The 20,401-nt window shown below is 52.1% G+C and overlaps 8 protein-coding genes across 8 annotated transcripts; 4 read left to right on the top strand and 4 right to left on the bottom strand.

Moving 5' to 3' along the window:
* Positions 1–746: 746 nt before the first annotated feature.
* Positions 747–1,487, top strand: A1O5_07740 (uncharacterized protein; the record flags this gene model as incomplete). The annotated part of the gene is made up of 2 exons (XM_007748329.1): positions 747–820; positions 941–1,487. The coding sequence occupies 2 exons, from the start codon at positions 747–749 to the stop codon at positions 1,485–1,487; spliced, it is 621 nt and encodes a 206-aa protein (XP_007746519.1).
* Positions 1,488–2,851: 1,364 nt separating this feature from the next.
* A1O5_07739 (uncharacterized protein) lies at positions 2,852–3,841 on the top strand (the record flags this gene model as incomplete). The annotated part of the gene is made up of 1 exon (XM_007748328.1): positions 2,852–3,841. One exon carries the CDS (start codon positions 2,852–2,854, stop codon positions 3,839–3,841), a length of 990 nt encoding a protein of 329 aa, XP_007746518.1.
* Positions 3,842–3,878: 37 nt separating this feature from the next.
* On the bottom strand, positions 3,879–4,748 carry A1O5_07738 (uncharacterized protein; the record flags this gene model as incomplete). Its single annotated transcript, XM_007748327.1, has 3 exons — positions 3,879–3,993; positions 4,043–4,640; positions 4,697–4,748. The coding sequence occupies 3 exons, from the start codon at positions 4,746–4,748 to the stop codon at positions 3,879–3,881; spliced, it is 765 nt and encodes a 254-aa protein (XP_007746517.1).
* Positions 4,749–5,537: 789 nt separating this feature from the next.
* Positions 5,538–9,851, top strand: A1O5_07737 (uncharacterized protein; the record flags this gene model as incomplete). The annotated part of the gene is made up of 11 exons (XM_007748326.1): positions 5,538–5,898; positions 5,949–6,110; positions 6,164–6,277; positions 6,332–6,504; positions 6,565–6,677; positions 6,724–6,993; positions 7,044–7,548; positions 7,597–7,852; positions 7,910–8,176; positions 8,234–9,374; positions 9,446–9,851. The coding sequence occupies 11 exons, from the start codon at positions 5,538–5,540 to the stop codon at positions 9,849–9,851; spliced, it is 3,768 nt and encodes a 1,255-aa protein (XP_007746516.1).
* Positions 9,852–10,739: 888 nt separating this feature from the next.
* A1O5_07736 (uncharacterized protein) lies at positions 10,740–12,384 on the top strand (the record flags this gene model as incomplete). The annotated part of the gene is made up of 3 exons (XM_007748325.1): positions 10,740–11,188; positions 11,282–11,359; positions 11,454–12,384. The coding sequence occupies 3 exons, from the start codon at positions 10,740–10,742 to the stop codon at positions 12,382–12,384; spliced, it is 1,458 nt and encodes a 485-aa protein (XP_007746515.1).
* An 867-nt stretch (positions 12,385–13,251) lies between these two features.
* A1O5_07735 (uncharacterized protein) lies at positions 13,252–14,857 on the bottom strand (the record flags this gene model as incomplete). The annotated part of the gene is made up of 4 exons (XM_007748324.1): positions 13,252–13,864; positions 13,947–14,057; positions 14,146–14,585; positions 14,669–14,857. The coding sequence occupies 4 exons, from the start codon at positions 14,855–14,857 to the stop codon at positions 13,252–13,254; spliced, it is 1,353 nt and encodes a 450-aa protein (XP_007746514.1).
* Positions 14,858–16,728: 1,871 nt separating this feature from the next.
* A1O5_07734 (uncharacterized protein) lies at positions 16,729–17,202 on the bottom strand (the record flags this gene model as incomplete). Its single annotated transcript, XM_007748323.1, has 2 exons — positions 16,729–17,033; positions 17,145–17,202. The coding sequence occupies 2 exons, from the start codon at positions 17,200–17,202 to the stop codon at positions 16,729–16,731; spliced, it is 363 nt and encodes a 120-aa protein (XP_007746513.1).
* Positions 17,203–18,102: 900 nt separating this feature from the next.
* Positions 18,103–19,547, bottom strand: A1O5_07733 (uncharacterized protein; the record flags this gene model as incomplete). Its single annotated transcript, XM_007748322.1, has 2 exons — positions 18,103–19,454; positions 19,511–19,547. 2 exons carry the CDS (start codon positions 19,545–19,547, stop codon positions 18,103–18,105), a joined length of 1,389 nt encoding a protein of 462 aa, XP_007746512.1.
* Between the last annotated feature and the right edge of the window lie 854 nt (positions 19,548–20,401).

The following is a 20,401-nucleotide window of genomic DNA, read 5'->3' as shown; positions in this document are numbered from 1 at the left end:
CTTCTTCTTCTTCTTCTTCTTCTTCTTCTTCTTCTTCTTCTTCTTCTTCTTCTTCTTCTTCTTCTTCTTCTTCTTCTTCTTCTTCTTCTTCTTCTGTAAGATGGGACATTTGGCTTGGCGTAAATGTGCTTCCCATTTCAGTCCGACCCGATTGGCTGATAGTAATGGCTGTAAATTGTTACGGTGTACCTGGATATTGTCGGTGCTGTGAAGGATCAGCCCCCATGTGCGACGATGATGCCAGGTGTTCACTGCTGACCTCTTGGCGGCCTGTTATTGGCAGCACCCGCTCTCAGGGGCTCTAGGTCGCTCTTGGTGGCTTTGGTCGCTATGGCTTGCAGCCTCGGCCTAGTGGCCCTGATTGAGCGGGCTGGTGGGCTATTGGGGGCGCCCGGAGCCTGGCGGTCTATCCATTGGGCACCCGTTGGGCGTGGGCGCCTTAACCGGACTCCGCCATTAGCTTGGTGGAGCCCAAGGTTGAGAGCTCTGAGAGCCCTCGAGCCCCCTGCGCGTTCAACGTGATGTTGCTCCTTTGCCCAATGCGGTCTCTTGTATTTTCTGACACCCACTCCCACTCCCTATTTTTGTCCTATACTCTCCTGACCGCAGAGGACACAACACTCGCTTCTCTTCTTTTCTCCTCTGATCTTTTAATCTTCTGCGTCTTGTTATCCTTCCTCTCCCCCCAGAACGCACGAGGCCTCTGAGATCCCTGTGACTCTGTCGAAGCGAACACCACCGACAAGATGAGCTACAATACTCACGTCCAAAGCAAATTTGCCCACAAGGTGGGCGAGCCTGTCCCAGAATTCAATACTGAGTATGTTCTTTCCTCTCATTTCTTGCCGCTTGAAGTAAAGAGACTAGTCGGTGGCTGTTACTAGATTGCGTGACCTATACCTCAATCCCATATCTTCAGCACTGACCGTCTTTCGTCCAGGTTCCCCGTCCACCCTGGCATTGTCCACTTTCCTATTGCCTTTAACGTCCTTGCCTGGGGCCTTGACATTCTGTACGCCCTTACTGCGGTCTATGTCAAGCCGGACTTCCTCACCACACGTTTTGGCTCCCATTCTACCCTCGTGGACATCACTCGCCTGTCCTACTTCCTCTTGTGCGCGGGCCTAATCACCACTGTGCCCGCCATTATGTCTGGCAACATCCAACTAGTCGGTATGATCAAGAAGAACGGTGGACCGTGGGAAAAGGACGCGCAGGGAAAGCAGAAGAACACAATGGTGCCGCGTATCAAGGCCTGCATCACGCACGCCATCATCAACGATTTGGTGTTTGCGGTCAACCTCTACAGCTGGTACTTGAGGAAGGACAAGGAAGGCGCTGTCAACCTGGGCAAGACTCCCACTCAGACGAACATTATCATAAGCGCCATCTTGCTCCCGGCTTTGATGGCCTCGGCAAAGATTGGTGGCACTCTCGTCTTCAACCACGGCGTTGGCTTGAATCTGGGCCGGAAGAAGTTCGAGTAGGTGGCGCAAGACCTGAAACCCAAGGTGGAGAAGTGGAGCTGGGAGGCACTTTTGGTGACTGAGCCAAAGCGGGGAAGACAGATGGCAGGGAATTAAGGGGAGGGGGAGAAATCTTTTCAGAAGGACGGGCGATGCGGCAACCCCGAGTGAGGTAGCACGCGTGTATGTGGAACAAAATATAGCAAGTGATAAGCAACGTTTTATGAATCTAGGGGGGGGGGGGGGGCCACAGCCTTGCGCGGGAAAATGGGGACATCCTGGAGGAAAATGTAGATTTCTAGAGGTGTTTCGACTTAGTGCGGTTTAATCATACACAGGTTTATGAAGATTTATTGTATTGATGACAGCAGTGATAGCAGCAGTATTAATTCCACAATCTCGTAATACTCATCTCGGCACCGCCAATGACGCAGGTGGGCCACTCTTGCTCTTATACAATCCCCCTCTCCCCAGAAGGGGTGTTATCGAGGTATTCTTCGCATTGCGGAGAGGTATTCCTGTGATCCCAAATTTTTGGCCGACTACTCAAATCCCAAACTTGGGCGGAAGATCACCGATCGATTGATTGATTAATTGAGCGACTGACTCGTGCCTATCAATAGCCGTTTGATAAAGCTTCGCCCATTTTAATGTCCTTGGCGCTGATCACCCAGAAGCGACTTCAACCCTTCCCGCGCCCCTTGGAGCAGCTACATTCCAAGGTCTCCCCGCGCGAGAAGGGCCGCGGCTTGACGAGTCACTCACCGGGGCGCAAAGCGCATGAAATCGAATGCAACGCGACGAGCTGAGTCGGGTTGTTGGGGAATCAATCATTCTTGCGGCGCGGATATATGTGTTGGGGCTTTCAACGAGGTATGCTCTGTTTGGGGGAAATGGATCTGTGACACGCGGGACAAGGGAAGGAAGTCCACGCCATTTATCCCTGTTTCTGCAATCCAAGACATGGCAGTCAGTCCTAACGGCCATAGGTATGTCGCTAGCTCACCGGAGGCCTGAGCGAATCGAGGCTGGTGAGGCTGGTGAGGCTGGTGGTATTAAAGACGGTATATCGGTGGTTGATTGTTTGTTTCGGCCCAGGATCCCCGTCAAAAGCCGTGCGCCATGCCTCGACTGCAACCAATGACTTGGGCCTTTCGCGCGCGGGATCACGAAATCAACTTGCGACTTCCTAGATTCAGGCGGGACGATTCCTTCCGCCATCATTACCCGAGGCGAATATTGATACCGTGACTGGGTGATGGATAGAACGTTACCACAAAATAAAGGAGAGGAAAGGACAGATAAATCCAACCATCTTTCTTTCTTTCTTTCTTTCTTTCTTTGTGCCCGATTGGCAGCCCTTTCCAGCGAGCTGCCGTCCCGCCATGGGAGGCGAAGAAGAGGACGACTTCGCATGCTCTCCGCCTCCGGGCCCTCCTCCGCTGTTATCGGAAGAGCAACTGCTTCATCTCGCGCGGCAGGGCTGGTTATCCTTGCCGCTGCCACAAAATCTGTTGAAGACGGTTGGAAACTTGTTCAAAAGCTCGACACGGTTCTTCGAGCTGACGGAGCGGGAGAAGGCTGAGCTGTATCCCTCTAAGTCGGGAACCGAGTTTGGCTTCTACACGGTCCCCAACGAGAAGGAGTACATCACATTTCGCTGTCGCATTCACACGGGCTACCAGCCAAGATTGTCGTCACCACAACTGCCTCTCGTACAGGACCTTGAGGACAATGCCGCGAGAGCATGGCAAGAAGGAGCGCTTCTGTTGTGGCGCATTCTATGTGATATTACCCGGTGGTCTGATCTAGATCTATCGATATGGAATGACATCCTGGACGGCACCCAGACCATGCCAGAGTCGCGGAAACGACTCCCATACACGCTGCTGCGCGTGTTTCGATACTCGCCAGCCACGGGATTTGCCGAAAAGCATACCGACCTTGGCTTGTTGACCATCTGCATAGGTGACCGTGGCGGTCTTGAAGTCTTGGACCGGCTCAAGTCCACGGATGACAAGCCCGTGTGGATCGACAGCAGGACCGAACCACGTGCGGCGACAATTTTGGTCGGGCAGACACTCAAGGCCTTGTCAAACGGAATGCTGAGTCCCGGGATCCATCGGGTCGTGGAGAATCTCAGCGGCAGGAACAGCGTTGTTTTTGCGCTACGCCATTCGCCAAAGCATGCTGTTGACTTCAGCTTGTTTGGGGGACAAGGCTGTGTCAGCGCAAAGGATTTGTGGAAATTCATCCAGGTCGGCAAGGTCAACATAAACTCCATCAAGGAAAGGAGAGATGCACAGAGAGCTAGACACGAAGCCGAGCGGCTGGCCATGGGGAATCACCAGGGATGGGACGTATGTCGAGGTTGAGACTCTAGGGACGGGAGAGAGTGCACTCATTGAGAAGCTAGACAGACTGAGTGACTTCTCTGACCAGGCTCACAGCCCTTTTCGCAAGTGCTTCCGAATCGGGGGGAAATCTCGCCGACAGGTAATTATAATTCGGATCTTCGACCACAAACCTGCCCCCAGTCAGCATCCAAAAGCGAGGAGCCATCACTCCAAACTTACGGACTGAGAGTCTTGCTGTTCTTGAACTGAGCCCTGTCGCGCAACCTCTTTTTCACGACTTCCTCAACCGAGTCCGTTCCAGCTCCGTAGGTTTTGTAATAGTCATGCAGAAATAGTTTGGTGACGTGATAGATGCTCTCCTCCATGTATGCCGGCAAGGCGGTGGTTACGGCGTCACGCATCACGCTTTTACCGTCACTCGTCGAAGCCATGGCCAATACTTGGACGCCGTGACAGATCGCGGCCAGAGACTTCCGAGATGGCTTTCTGGTCTTGGGGAAATAACTTGCCAGCATCTCATGGACGCGTGCGGAATCCATGATCTGCCGCACGCTCTTCTCGTGGCCGCCGGGGAGGAAGACAAGGTCGTAATCCTCAAGGCTGAATGCCGCATCCTTCCAGGCCAGGGGCTTTTGGAATGCTCTACAAGTGCTGGACAAATCTTGATACGCTCTTTTTGCGGCCTTGTTCGCCCCAAGCAGTGCTCCGGTCCAGCCCGAGAGCATTTTGTCGTCGCATTTTGGTGCGTTGCCATCTTCGGTCGCGAAAGAAACGTCAAATGCAGCATCCTTAAAGACCTTCCACGGAATAGCAGTTTCTAAGTGGTACCGTGAGCAACGAGGACAACTAATCATCTGTCGAGGCTGACCTTACCCGTGGGGTCATGGCCGTAATCCGCCATCAGAAAAATCACCTTCGCTGCCATTGCAAAATTACTCCGTCCAAGGCAAAGCTAGAAGTCCGGTGTCCGCGGGGGTTGGATTCACGCAAAAGGTTGCGAAGAAAGTAGAGGGATGAAGAACTCAAAACTGCCGCGCCCTGGAGCAAAGGCCGGTGAGAAGCGTGCTGAGGTAAAATCGCACATGTCAGTAAACAAGCATCTCGCACATCAGAGAATAGCCTTGACTCAGCTGAAGCCGTGCAGCCGCAGTTCGTATTTGTGTGTCACAAGGCATGATACAGATGCAGGTGGTCGTCCATTTTGTGATTTCTGTCGACCGCAAATGGGATGGAGACATTGCTGCGACGGAGCTGCGAAACGAGGGGATGAGGAGGTCAGGAGGAATGTTCTTCCGATCCGAGCCAACCTCATCGCTTCAGCTCTGAGAGACTTCGTCTCATTCCTCGTATTACAGGCGTCAACTCAAACTCTGCCGTTTCTTGATGGTTCAGCTGCGCCTCTTGGTGCTGCGAGCCATGTCTCTTCTTGCATGATTTTCACATGTCATGGACCGTTGTACAATGCAATGCCGCATTGACATTGGCACTATGGACCACATTTGTGATGCCACACTGGCCCTCCCTGTCCGAGACCATGTTCAACAATGTGCTTACGGATCATCTAGATGACTGCCTTTCACATGCAGGACATGTCTCCGTCCGATGTATATTATATATCTCTTGGGTACTGACAAAGTGAAGAGAGGCTTTGTGATGCTCACGCTTCAATCCCTTTTTCCTTCGAGCTCGTGTGCTCGCATAGTGCCTCGTCATCATGGATCAGGAGTTTCAGAAGGTCTCTGACACAGGCATCGAAAACAAGGCTACTGACGGGTTGAGTGCAAGCGCCACATCTTCGTCAACAGTACCCCTTTCACCTTCTCACCAAGTACCCCCGTATCGAGTTGGCGTTACTGAGCCTGATGGCCCGCTGTCAAAATCTCAGTCTAAACTTGAAGCGAGGGACTACAATGAGGGCAACCGATTTCCACGGATTTCGCGCCCCGTAGAGTTGCTACGCCACACTTACGATGTCGTCGTGATCGGGTCAGGGTATGGTGGCGGTGTTGCGGCATCAAGAATGGCGCGTGCAGGCCAGTCTGTATGCGTCCTCGAACGCGGAAAGGAGAGATGGCGTGGGGTTTTGTATATCTAAGCGCTTCGGACGTCTTCTAACAGTCTTTAGCGGGAGAATATCCCTCTAATCTTGCCGAAGCCACACCTGAAATCAGTGTCTCCGGGCTCTTTGCTCCAGGAGACAACCCGGGTGTACCAGTACAGATCGGCGACCCGACGAAACTTTACCAGCTGGTCATGGGCGCCGGCCAAAATGCATTCGTTGCGAGCGGTCTGTTTTCTCCTGGTGAATCGGATTTCTGGATGCTGACTGCCCTCTTCAAGGTCTCGGAGGAACGAGCCTTTTGAATGCAAACGTCTTTTTAAAGGCGGATCCGGGGGCTATGAGCCTCCCAGAGTGGCCAAAAGAGCTTAGACAGCCTGGTGCTTTGGATGAATGTCCGCAAAATTGATCGGACAGTTAGAGACCTTTCTGCTGACTGCACGAGACAGATTATAAGCGTGCGGGTCATATGCTTCAGCCTGAACAATACCCGGATGACTTCCCGCCGTTGTTGAAGCTCGAGCTGCTGAAGAAACAGGCGGAGCTCCTGGGACTGTCAAAGCACTTCTATCGGGTCCCGCAAACGACGAGGTTCGAGAACGGTCCAAACAATGCAGGTGTTGTAAGTTGCAGCATGCCGGCCCAATGCTTTCGTAACATGGTTCAACTAACACATCTCAAGCAAATGCAAGCTAGCGCACTTACAGGCATGGACAGCACCGGTGTCAATGATGGCAGTAAATCCTCGACCCTTGTCACATACCTAAGCGACGCCTGGAATTGGGGCTCTGAAATGTACGCCATTTATTCATTCACTATTGCCCCGCACTGACCGAGATAGATTTTGCGAATGTGAAGCTCGATACATCAAGAAGCACCCCACACAAGAAGGTTACCTTGTCTTCTTCGCCTGGCACGGCAGCAAACGGAGCCTCTTTAAGCGCAACATCTACAATGATCTCATGTGGGTACATGCGAAGAAGTTTGTTTTCATGGGCGCTGGAGCTCTAGGGACTACCGAGATCCTTCTTCGAAGCAAGGCTCTTGGCATGAAGTTGAGCCCGCGGGTTGGCAAAGACATGAGCGGGAATGGGGATATTCTGGCGTTCGGGTTTGCAGCATCGCAGGATCTTGCTTTTAGAGAGATACTGACAGTCCCAGGTACAACACCAATTGCGAAGCAAACGGTCTTGGTAGAGTTTCTCCAAGTCCCGATAAACCTATTGGGCCCACCATTACAGGAGTGATCGATTGCCGCGAGCAACAGAATCCGCTCGATGGCTTTGTCATTGAAGAGGGTGCCATTACGGAGGCACTCGTTCCGGTACTCCAACAATTGCTGGAATCGTTGCCTGGAAAGATCATCCCTAAACCATATGCCCTCAAAGATCGGCTGATGCACTTCGTCGCCCGTCAGCAGAGCCGAATCTACCCATATGCGTCAATGGGAAGTCTGGAGAAGACTCAAACCTATCTCATCATGTCCCATGACAGTAACCAAGCAGTAATGAAACTGGGAGACAACGACAGGCCCACCTTAACTTTCCTTGGAGTGGGAAGAAGTGACCATGTGCAGTATCTCAATGGAATCCTCGCAAAAGCAACCAACGCTGTAGGCGGGACCTATGTCAATTCCCCCTTCTTCGCAGCACTGGGCGAGCAAGAGGTACAGGATTCCTTGACATTTCTTAAACTGATACTGACGCCCCGCAAGATCACTGTTCATATCATGGGTGGAGCAACAATGTCTAGTGACGGTACCGGTGTCAACGGAGCAGTAGACCAATTTGGTCAGTTATTCAAAGGGCCAGGCAAAGACGTCCACAACGGGATCGTCGTCATGGATGCTGCCATTCTGCCCACTGCTCTTGGTGTCAACCCATTCGCGACTATCACTGCGCTTGCAGAACGATCAGTGGAGGCCGCGGCCAAGCGCGAGAAGTTGACAATTGATCTTGTGACCGAAAATGGTAGGGATTCGACCTAATACTGTATTTGAACATTCGAACATGCTAACCCGCCTGAAGGGACTCTGGACTTGTTTGGAGGACCGGCACATTGGAAGCCGATGAGCAAAGAGCTGTATAAGGCGAATAGAATTGTTCACATGGCGATGGGGTCGGAAGCCGAAGGCATCGAGTTCACAGAAGTGATGGCTGGCTATATCAACACTGAAGATCAAGTCGACACCGGTAGTGCGACGTCGGACTTCACAGTAGCTACAGATGCAGCTCGAGCCGCAGGCAGCACTGCCAGATTCTTTCTCAGCTGTCACGCCTGGGATACGGACGAGTGTAACAGTCCCCCCCCCCCCCCCCTTATTCCACACGACAGATGACTGACCTTACCAGTGATCGGGCGGTCTGACCATCCTGCAATGCTCACAGGCACTTTCACCTGTGCCGGCCTTCCTGGGTCTCCTTTTATGGTGCTCCGAGGCGACTTCAATCTCTTCAATCACGACAAGCGAACGCCAGACACTACGAATTTGACTTACGACTTTGACATGATGTCTATGCGAGGTGAAATAATCCACTTTCATGGATACAAATTGGTAGATCGATCCATTGCTTTCAGACCCTGGCAGACATGGAAGGCGACTTCTACACTCTACGTCACACTCACCAAAGGAGGCCAAACCATTGGAAAGGGAACCTTGCACATCGAGCCACAGGATTTCGCTTCTGAGCTGTCGACATTCACACCGCATGGACCAACCATGCTATCGAAGGCATTTTCCACAGGAAAGTTCCTGTCCTTCTTCACCAAACAGGTCTTGGCCAATTTCTTGGGCCCCTTGGGTATCATGCAATTTCCCACAACGACATACCAAGGCTATGAGGTGAACAAAAAGCCGCCGGTCGAGACGAGGAAAATCACATCGGTCGACAAGGTCGTGTCCATTCTCCAACGATGGGGTCCAAAAATCTCATCGCCAAGTGGACGTAAAGTGCTCCTGATCCCTGGTGCCGCTGTCGACCACCAGATCTTTGCTCTACCCACGATTGAAGTGAATGCAGTAGAATACTTCCAAACAGCAGGCTATGAGGTGTTCTGCGTCACTCATCGCACAGGCAAGACGCCCAATGCTCAGAGAGGATTCACCACTTACGACGCGAGACTTGACATCCAAGCGGCTTTTGAGGAAATACATAGCATCCAAGGCTCCGAAGAACCAATCTACACAGTGGCTCATTGTGCGGGCTCCGTGGCTTTATCGGCTGGATTGCTCGATGGTACAATCAAGGCAAGTTGGATCAGAGGCTTAACGGCTTCCCAGGTTTTCTTCAACCCGATCTTCGGAACTGTCAACAAACTCAAAGCATCTTCGCCGATCTCCTTGACGAGGGTCTACAAACTGCTGGCGGGAAGTTGGTTCTCCTGCAGTTCAACGGAGCATGATTCTTTGATCCAGCGGCTGCTGAATGAAGTGGTCCGCCTATACCCGGTAGGGTCACCTCGTGAACTCTGCAATAGCGTCGTCTGCCACAGGTCTGAGTTGGCCTTTGGAAGGCAAGTTCCCTGAACTCCTCAAAGCCCTATTGTGTGCTGACCAGGACCAGGCTGTGGTCACATAAACGTTTAAACGCAGCAACCCATGACAACCTCTCCAAATTCCTAGGTGGCACCAGTATGAACTCACTCAACCAACTCATGTACCAGGGAACGCACGGTTACGTGACCAACAACATCCTGGAGTCGCTAGTCACGCCGGCAAATCTCCAGCTGCTCAGAGGTCTCCCAATTCTGTTCATCTCCGGCGCCGACAACGTGGTCTATACTCCAGAGAACACCGATAAGTCCTACACCACAATGACAACGACTTTCGGGCAGAAGGACTATGAGCGGGAAGTATTCCCAGGGTACGGACATCTGGACTGTTGGATGGGTTCTGAGGCTGCACACGACGTGTACCCGACAGTGCTTGCTCACGCCGAAAAGATCTACAATGGTGATCTGGACAACTAGGTAGCTTTTTGCTTGTGTGGTCTCAGGCTTGACTTTCCCAGTTTCTCAAAGCCCCGACTGTATCTATTTCAAAAAGAAACACTATTCCACAAAGACTAAACACAACCATCACCGTCCTGTCATTCTTTTATGGGCAGTTTAACAACAGGTGCTGGCCGATACTTTCCGCAGCTGACATTGACCATGCCTGTCCAGCTGGCCCTGCACCTCTTCCGTGTCTGCAGGAGGTACAAAAGTCACCACGCTCAGCTTGCGCAGCTTCTGTCTGGCAGAACCGTCGACCGGAAAAAGTATAAATAGACACCAGAATCGTGAGAAGAATCTCGACTGCTGACATTATCTGCTCGCCGACCTGATTGGGATTGGCGTCTCTCTGCCGTGTAGTGTCCATACCTCTCCCCTTTTGCTCAATCGATTTTGGGTCGTGCTACCAGAGAGGGCAGCCTTCTTGTTTAGCTAACCGACCGATCAGCCTCCTGGCCGAAGCGCCTTTGTATTTCTTAGGATATAGTGCGACACATTTGGTGATTCGACAAGCATTTTGCGCTAGTTGCCTGATGACAGCGTTTCCCGTCGCCCAGCCTCGTATCCGGCAGCGCCACACTCTCGCTTGGACAGCAGCTGAGGTTCTGCCAGAACCCTTGCAGTCGTGTAACACAGGCCTTTACAGCCGCTTCTGATTACTCGACATGTGAAATTCCAGAAACCGATGTCTTGAAATTGGGGAGATTTGCATGTGCACCCAGTGGACTTGCAGGCAGCCTGACCCTCCCAGGCTCTCAGGCTTCCAGCTTTCAAATAGGCCGGCATTGCCTTCAGGTCCCTTCTAAAGCCAAACCTCATCATCTCCCTCTCTACGCCTTCCACGTCACAACGTCGACAACAACAATGGCGACCCCTTCATCAAAGCCGATCCCTTATACGGCGAATCCGCTTCTCCTCATGCTCAATGACTTGATGCTCTTTGCCGAAATTACGTTCACATGGCCTATCACAGCTGGCCTACCGAGTATTGTCCTACCGTTGCGTCCGACCAGATCACGCTCACTGGACGAGTTGGCAATCACCGGTGCCAATGCGTGGGCCTCTTTCCTGCATATCATTCTCATCATTGCTCAGATATTCTTCCTGGGATCTCTGTTCCCGTTGGCGTTCATTGTAATGCCATCCTTCTATCTTCTGTACGTCATTGGGTTCGTCGTGGGCAATCAATGGTTTACCGTCTTGTTGAACGGCCCGAGGCACCGAGGGCTGTTCGAGTCGAATCCGGCCTGCATGAGAGGAAAGGCGAGACACGAACATGAGAAATGGGTCTTCATCAACGGAGTTGCTGTAGGGTATGTCAAGATTCCCTTGCACGTGTCCCCCTAGAGCGCCACCCCGCGCTTTCTACCCTCGCATTCGATTTCTATAAGTTGACAGCCTCGCAGGCGCCATTGGCTGCAGTCGAATCTCGACCGCCTTTCAATGACTTTCAGACGGCCCATCTTTGGAATACATAATCAGACGTAAGTGGACAACCCCTTCTGGCTACAAACTCATGTCCGAAACCTGCTCAAGTTCATATCTCTCTGTGTCCGTCTGACCCTGTAAAATTTCTAGCCGGGGTATCATTTTTGACGTTCTCGAATGCATCATTCAGCGCGACTTGAACTTCGCCACCCTGGACATTCGAACGGCTTATGCTGCGATGGTTGAAATTCTGTCGGATGATAATATCCAGAAGGTGGTCTTGATACTCCATAGTCAAGGTGCTATAGAAGGTGGCCTGGTCCTGGACTGGCTTTACGATACGGTTCCGGCGGATCAGCTTGGCAAGCTGGAGGTCTATACCTTTGGAAATGCCGCGAATCATTGGAATGCGCCTGTCATATCGCCGTCCGCCATTTCTAGCGCAAACGGAGACAGCGTCACAGAGCAAAGAATCGTGTCACATATCGAGCACTACGCCAACGATGATGATTACGTCTCCAGATTCGGCATCTTGCATTTCCGCCCTGATCAGCCATCACCTCGAACACCCATTCCCGGTAAGCCACCGCTTGCCCCCATCTCCAGGACTCCTTATCCGGACAAGCCCAAACCCACGGATGGCGAATCTGCACACACTACCCGGTTTAATCCTCCAAAGATCAACACTCGGTCCAAGGCAGTCGCCGCGGCTTCCAGGGCATTGCTCTCTCCCAAGACGCCGATCGAAATGATGGATCTTCAAGAAGAGGAGACCAACCTGTTCTTCGGCCGGCTGTTCAAGCGAGTCGGCTCCGGCCACCAGCTGAACCAGCATTACTTGGACAACATATTCGAGATGGAGGGGATCGACACCAGCGACCTCTCACGGGGACGTGTGCGAGACAACAATGTCTTCATGGACTCCGAGTTCGAGATGAGCATCTATCAGGACTGGGACACCGTGCAGGCCGCAGGACGGGGCGGGGCGCGTCAAAATGGAAGACTCGTTGCACCGGGAAAACAGATCAAAGATCTGAGTCGCTTGTGGGCTTATCGAAATGGGCAAAGCCCGGAAGACTGAGCAAGGAGGGCGTGAACGGGAAAGGGGGCTTGCCACTCAATCGGACTCGGTTGTTCGTGGACCAGCGGCACACAAATGCTATTGTTACGATGGTTGATAGTCATGCGAATGCTTTTTTCGGACGGACAAGCGAAAAGAACGCACAGGATAAGCGCCCAGAATTGCGGAGCGGGAAAAATGGTCTAATGGAGGGCCGCGTTCCAGATAGTACTTACTTTGGCAGAGAGAGATGGAAACACGAAGGGAGGCTGGAGTACTTTGCGCGAGATACTCTTTTTATCATCCCATCACACAGGCCAGTGGGGGCAAAGGGGCGGCCACTTCAACCTACCTACATAGCGAGTCTCACAGACTAGTATTTCATTCCTTATGATTATTCGGGTTTATTCTTCCGAGTCTATGCCAGTCCTCTTGTATGTGCGGAGTACCTATGTCATTGTATCCTCCCTACCGCCTCGTTGACTGGGGATAAAGTAGCAAGCATTCATGATGGATTAGAGCAGTCCTAAGTATATGTCTTTTTGTGCAATGCCAAAGTTCGCCGTCGCTTTTTCGGAGGTTCATCTTCGTAATACTTCCTGTTTGTCCTCCTCTCCCAGGTATGCTTGTGGCAGGCAATGCTTGGGAGGGGGCTGTGGCTACCTAGGTAAGCTAGCTGCAATCATTTTCTCAATCACCTCGTTTCTCCTTTATTACTTGCGGGCTGCTATGGATCTAGCTTGGTGGATCATCTTCTCGCTCCTGGTCCATCCTCATCCCGTTCTCATGGCAACGCTCGCCGTAAGTGAATGATTTGTCTCGTTGTACCGATCGAGCTGACCGAACGGCTCTCTGACTATCTAGCCGCCGCTCGACTGACCAACAAAACTAGACGAAGCCTGCGACTCCAGCGTCGAACTTCTGGAACACGCCCAAATCGAAGCTCTTGGCCAGGAGCTGATAGCCGGCGTCGTTGGGATGCAGGTAGTCGCCGGATTGTAGGGCGTCGGCCAACTGGCTGGGCACGGACTGGTTGCGGAGGACGGCGTCGAAGTCGAAGACGGCGTCGAAGGTGCCCGAGGAGCGGATGAAGGCGTTGACCTTCTGGCGGGTCTGCTCACGCAGGGGGCTGGTGTAGGCCTGCAGGGTGACGTTGTCATTCGGGGCCGAGAAGGGCGTGATGGTCGCTGCGAACAAGGGGATGCCGAACGCATGGATCCGCGTCGAGATCTGTCGGTACGCCGACACTAGGCGGTTGTACGTCTCCGTCTGGTTCGCCGCCGTGGCCGCCGCGACGCCGATGTCGTTGACTCCTTCCCAGATCATGGCGTAGCGCACCCCCGCGTGCGACAGCACGTCCCTGTCGATCCGCGAGAGCACGTTCGGCCCTAGCCCGTCGTACAGGATCCGATTGCCCCCCGCGGCCTGGTTGATCATGGAGATGGACGTGAGGAGGGACGAGTTGCTGGATTGCATGCGTGCGTAGACAAGGTCGGGCCATCTTTTAAAAGTAATTTGTTAGATTTGGTGCAGTTTAGCGACATGAGAGAGGGGCAAGAGACAGAATAGAGTACAGTACATACCTGTTGTTTTTGTCCGGGTCGCTTCCTCTACCGTCCGTGATGCTGTCTCCGATAATCGCCCATGTACGGTAATTAGGTGGTGACCACGCCTCGACCGCGGACAAGAAGTACCTATATTCTCCGTACCGGTTTTAGTAATCTCTCTATAACCTGATAGTGACGGAGGTGACTGAGTATAAACGACCTTAGCGGAACCTACCAATGCTGAGTGCTGTTCAAAAATGGGCCTGTCAGGTTCGTCGCGCCTACCTGATTGCCCAATGTGAACCACGATGTCGCCCTACTACCTGGGTGACTTGTGATATACGTCCCGTTCTGACCCGTTGCGAGGTACATGGTCACCGTGATGGTCGAGAGAGGCTGGACCGGGAAATTTAGAGGATCTGAGACTGCAAGCGCACCGTTGGGGATGATGATCGACGACTCTCCACCGCTGAAAGTCACCTTCTGGAGTGTTGATGGTTGAATCGCACTGCCCCCAGACGAGCTGTTGAATGGTAGAGCCACTGTCATTGCCGTTATTGGCAAATCAGTGAGGCTAAAGGCATTGGAGATTCGGATCCGGATCTGTGAAGCACCCGTTGACATGTGCAGGGTTTGGCGGATCGTGCTGTTATAGAAAATCACGGAGGTGGTGTTCTGGTGGGCAACAACTTAGCTCATAGTTCGATTTCTTGAACGATCGGATTCTTTTGGATAGCTCAGGGCGTTGGCTTCCTTACATATGGAGGTGGAGGTAAGTTTGTATACTCGGTCAATTGTGGCATTGCTGCCCAGGTGTCGATCCAGTGACCATTTGGGAGGCTTGGTACAGTAACAAGAGCTTGCCGCTTGGGCAAAGCATTGCATGTTACTGTCAGGTACGTGGCAATGAGCATAGCGGCTGAAATACAAAAGCGTTGCATCCCCATGATGATTGGTGCTGTCTGTGAGAAATAGTATCTCAACCTACAGTGTCTTGGTATGCAACCATCAGAGGTTCCGAAAGCTTGAGCATCTCTGTTTAATATAGCCCTCGTATGATCCCAGCCCATTCAGTCGACCTACCTATGGAAAATCCGGGGTATGAATTTGCATTGGCAGAGTTTAGGCTAAATCTCGTTCATTGGCGACGTGGTCAACCGCCCTGTACCCCTTGTAAGGCTCATGCTGGTTGGTATCCGGTATTATCTGTCATGTGAGCGACCTCGGAGACATGGAGCTGTGCTGCTTCGTCATCGCCGTCCAAATGCTGCCATGCGGTCCTTTGGATTTGCCACAATCGGCTTGAGAGGTCCAGTCGGCTCACTGTCATGGGGCACTGCATGAAGTTTCCAGAGGGCAATGATCGTCACTGAGAGCTTGAAAATAGCCGGGTCAAGGTCGAGCTGCCGGTTCTTGAGCATTAACTCCATTAGAACAGTCCACAGCCTCCGCATCGAGAGAAATCCTGCGGGGTTTGGAGTAGGGAAGGGAATGAAAATGTTGAGACTTGACAAAGTCGATAAATGCGCACACTTCGCAAAAACCATTATCCGATCATCCCCATGGGGTCGCGGCAGCCTTGTGCCGGGAGCCTTGTCAGGGAACTAAGCAACAAGCAATCATGTAAAATCTATCAACAACAACATGATACTTCAGCAGAGACGGCTAGCCGTGCACTTGAATGGAACACAACATCTTGCCTGATCAACATATACAACCTTGCCGATACCGAGTACATGTGGAGATATTCAGCCAAAATCCTGGTCATCACGCTCTTGACAGATATCCAACCCTTCGCAGATGGTGCGTGATCAACCACCTTGTACGTAGCTCAGGGTGACATGCTTAACTTGCAAATGATAGTAATGAAAAGGCCAAATATGTGCCGATCACAGTCAGCCGCCAAAGGTAGGCCACATCCCCACGCGCCTCACTATCAGACATCCTCCTTGTGATAGACATTTCTCCTGCTCATAGTCTCCGTGCACCGTCTTGTCTTCGTATGCTTCCTCATGCTAGACTTGCATTGCTGCAGCCAGTTAGGCTTATCTCGCGCTGCCGTAGCAGAGACAGCTTCCTTGTCGGAAAGCTGAAGGGTCTACCGTCGCCGGGTAGAACAAGTATATCAATATGAACAATGCATGTAAGGGTCGTCCAAATGACTTAGAACTTCCAGTGGATGTTTCGCATGCTAACCTGTAATAATAATGAGCCATTGTCAGAGTCGCAACTATTGGGTCAACAGGCCTGAGGAGGCTCAATCAATTTGGGTAGCAATTGCCTCTATTTCTAGCTATGGCAAACAAAGAAACCGGTAGCACAAAAGCCCATGTTGCCCCTCCATCTGAGTGCTGGTCGCTGAAGACCTCTGAAATGCCTGTTTTGACTGTTTCCTGTATCCTACCTTTTCTTGCATTCCGATCCCAAAGAACACTTAGCAAAGGAAAAAGAATGCCACCGAGGCAGATGCCACTTCGTGCGTGTGAGCAAATCCAAGCTTCTCGTTATAACGAATTCGAACGATAATGATGAGGAGCGGCCGTGTCTTCACCGAGATGACTCTGGCAGCCACGACACGGTTGAATACAGTATAACGATGAAGAGAAACTGGGAGGCAAGAGGCAGTCACCAGGCAACTGCAAAAAGAGAAGCCAGATGTGACCCAATTCGACAACGAGAATCCAGCAATGTTCAAGATGAGTTCGATAACGACGAGTTTGGCTCGCCATTTGATGGCTGATGTCTCTGTCTTCCAGACTGGTGCAGTAGCCGTGTTGATTTCATTGCCAATAACGACAACAAGCCGGCCAACAATCATCTAAGCCGTGCAATAAATGCAAATCTGCAGAATGGCTCCAACGCTCATGATAGATGTCCCAACCGAAACTGGCCTACCTCGACCCAACCTTTCTCCAAGCCAGACGGCGACGACGGCGCCAAACACCCAGCCAAGATCGTCAATTGTAGTTACGGTTCCCAAAAGCGATGTCTTCGATGGACCGGCTAGGTTGTGCATCTGGAGAAAGTCCTGGGTAACCACGACGCCACGAGAGACGCCCTGATCGTAGAGAAATCTCCAAGGAAGCAATGTGTAAAGGGTAATAGTCAGAAGGAAATTTGTGCCTGGACTAACTTACAGCGTCATGTCCGTTGCACAAGTAGCAGAGATCCAGAAGGTCAATCATCCTCCCTTCAGGCCAAAGTATGACTGCTTAGTTCCTAGGAAACCCATACTGTTCTTCTCGGTCGACGCTCGAGCTCGAGCATCGCAGACCGCGCCGCCATCGAGCATGGGTCATATATGAACTCACGACGATCATCATCTTATTCTCTCGCAGCTCGACAAAAATTCTGCGACGTCATCACTATTGATGCTCTTGATTCAATGGCGCCGAACAGTTGAAAAAGTTAACGTGGCTCTTGTCCAGCAAAGACTGTTGATCCGAGGTGACAGGGTTAGCACTAGTACATAGGTATGTCGAGGAAGCGAAGTGCCCATGCACGATATCGTCACAGAGTCGCGTAGGAACATGGGACATGGTGAAAGTGGTTTGAGCTCGCCAGTTATTGGCTTTTGAGGATTCGATGTTTACAGGTGTCTTTTCCATCAGCTCAGGTTCAATTTGGTGGCGGCGAGGGAGATTGGCATCGTACCTTGCCGCTGCAGATCTGGGATTGCGTTGCCTCGTCCAATTCTGAAACGGGCACGCGCTGCACGCGACACGGGCACAGGGTTCGTCCCAGGGGGAACCATACCGTAACCTCGATAAGGGAGAAATCTTTACTTTGGCGAAAATGCACCGCTCTCCGGAAAGTGGCATGAACCGACAATTTCTGCAGCCAGATGGTCTCGTAACCATGTATTCCGTAGCATTGAACGTGTTGCATTGAGTTTATCTTGCTTTCTTAATCGTGGCTATGATATTCTCGGGGGCTCTATCAATTCCCATAAGACCCGAGAAGGAATCAAACCGTCAGAGCCTCATATCCTGCGCCGATGCCTTGAAAGAGTCGTACATTTCCGTTGCATTTCAATCGTGAGCCCAACGCCCCCCGTCCACCCTGCCAAACCTTGTACCGGAGTCGTTCCTTCACTCATCCGCAGCGCGTTGTGAAAGTCGTAAAGAGAATTTGGTTACTTTGAACTTTTCTTTCCACAGTCGAATGTTGTCATGCCTGAATAAAAGGGCAATCAACCACGACGAGCATCGTAAGAGCGACGGTGCATCTCATAACCTTCAGTTCGGGGTCGAGGCTTTTCACCTGCGAGGCTTTGTGCCGCGTCTGCGCTGTTCGTGTACCGTGGCAAGAGTAGCACCACGAGGTAAACAATGAAAACGACGGCAGAGAGGATGCTGTAGACAGCGACTGAGTAGGTGGGGACATATTCGCTGCCAATCATGCCCACGGTCTTGAATCCCAAGCCACCGTTGATGACACCGAGGAGGATCATGGCACGACCCAGCCAACGGTGAGTTTGACCGTAAGCGCTGCGCGTGCCGAACTTTCGGAAATGGATGTGCTGAAGGAGACCCAGGGCGGGCTGGAAGACCCCCATCCATGCGACCAGGATGTATCCAATGACCATGTGATATTCATCCAGCTTGTCAACTTGTTTGCCGAGTTGGACACCCAGACCCAGACCGACCATCATCAATATCAAACTGAGGACTTGCAACGGGGCATGGATATGTCGGACCTTGTTGGTGTAGGGCAGATACAGTGTCAAAGCCGCCAACGGGAACATCACCACGAAGACCAAGGCCATAATGACGGCATGAGCGGTTCGAATGTTGTCACCAGGGCTAAGACTGACCACTGTTCCACTTGATGAAGATGGGTTGGAGCTCACAATGGGGTTTGACACACCACCAGTAGGTGTGACAACGGTGCTCGTGGTGGCCGTTCCTGACTCCGTTGCGGTGGCTGGCGTTCCGTCTGCGGATTGAGAAGCAGAGGCAGGTGCAGTCGCCGACGGGGCTGCCGAGGACGAAGAAGAATCACTGGAAGCGGCCACGAATGGGTTTGATGAGCTGCCGCCCACACCTTGAGTCAAATCCAGGGTGAATCCACCGGTGCTGTCGTGCTGTTTAATGCTGGCAGATTGGTCCGTTGAGTCGAGAGGGTCTCCTGATTTGAAGGCAAAGATCCAACTGCTCGAGGAGTCCGTTGGGCTCATGCTACCACCACTCCAGCTCAGGCATGTATCGCAACGGATATTGGCAACGAGTGAACCGTCCGACGCAATACCACTTCCTTCTAGCAACGACACCGAGGCGTCTGAGTTAAACTGCGGTTGAACGTGGCCAGTGCCCAGTCTTGGGGACACAGTCACATTCGTGCTGTCGGCAGCATATACAACGAGCATGTTGGCTCCCGCCATGCTGGAGCCCTGACCAAAACTGATCCATTCGGTCCCGCTAGGGGCACTGATCTGGAGGAACAGTGAACCGCTCCCAGATGAGGCAGTGTCCGAAGGGACATTAACTGCTAATGCGTAGTTGCTGGAAGAAAACGATGCAAACTGAGCTGCCGAGCCAGCCACTGTGTCTGGATCAGTAATGCAAGCTTTTCTGATGGGAGGGGACGAAGGGACATACCCAGGGCGGCTGTAGCCAAGACGCTTTTTTGCACCATCATGCTTGGACGTGAGTGATAAGTTCAAGATAAGTTCAAGATACGATAGACGATATGGTGGTAACCAGAGATTAACTCGAGTATTGTCGGGTCCTGCTAGACAGTATATCGCAGGATCAGCGAAGATATAAGCCTATCTCAGTCCGTTATCCACGCGTTTGTTTGCAAAGTTCTGGGCGATGGACCGCGGGAGGGAAGGGAAAGGGGATTTAATTTATTGATCCCACCTCGACCCGACGCGCAAAGCAGTCCGTCTGTCCGAGAGTCTGAGCCATGGCAAACCTTGGGCAGATTGCACGTCAGATAGTGGACGGCTGGATTGCGTGTCAAGGGGCTTGCCAAGGGGAGCCACAAAGCATGGCCCAAAACACCAGCCCCTGTTTTACCTTGTATCGAGTACAGGATTCTCCATTCGGCCCGCCATGGCAATTACGCGGCGCAGCGTAACAGAGTTATCTTTGCGATGATGAAGAGTTGGCTGTTGAGATCCCCAAACATGGTACTTGCATCACCTCGCTGCGGGACTAATGGTTCACAAAACGACCTCAGGGGTCTGGACGGAGTGACTCCGGAGCGGCAAGGGCACAAGGCTGGATGACAGACAATAAATAGAAATTATCCGCAGGGGTCGAAAGACGGAGGCAGTCGGAAAAGGGGATCGACGACCCCACTTCTCCACCCAGTAACCGGATATGGGTCTAGCACCGGCATAGTGTCCTCCATCCCGCTGTTTATCTTACTAGCACAAGGCTTGGCGTCATTGTTCCCTCCACACAGCAGGTCCATGACAATGGTAATCTGATAGAGTCCGATTGGCTGGGCCGATAGTCATATATTTTGTAGTGGGCGTCATC

The sequence above is a fragment of the Cladophialophora psammophila genome, assembly GCF_000585535.1.
Source record: "Cladophialophora psammophila CBS 110553 chromosome Unknown aczJe-supercont1.12, whole genome shotgun sequence".
Classification (NCBI taxonomy): domain Eukaryota; kingdom Fungi; phylum Ascomycota; class Eurotiomycetes; order Chaetothyriales; family Herpotrichiellaceae; genus Cladophialophora; species Cladophialophora psammophila.
This window is presented reverse-complemented; position numbering and strand designations above follow the sequence as displayed.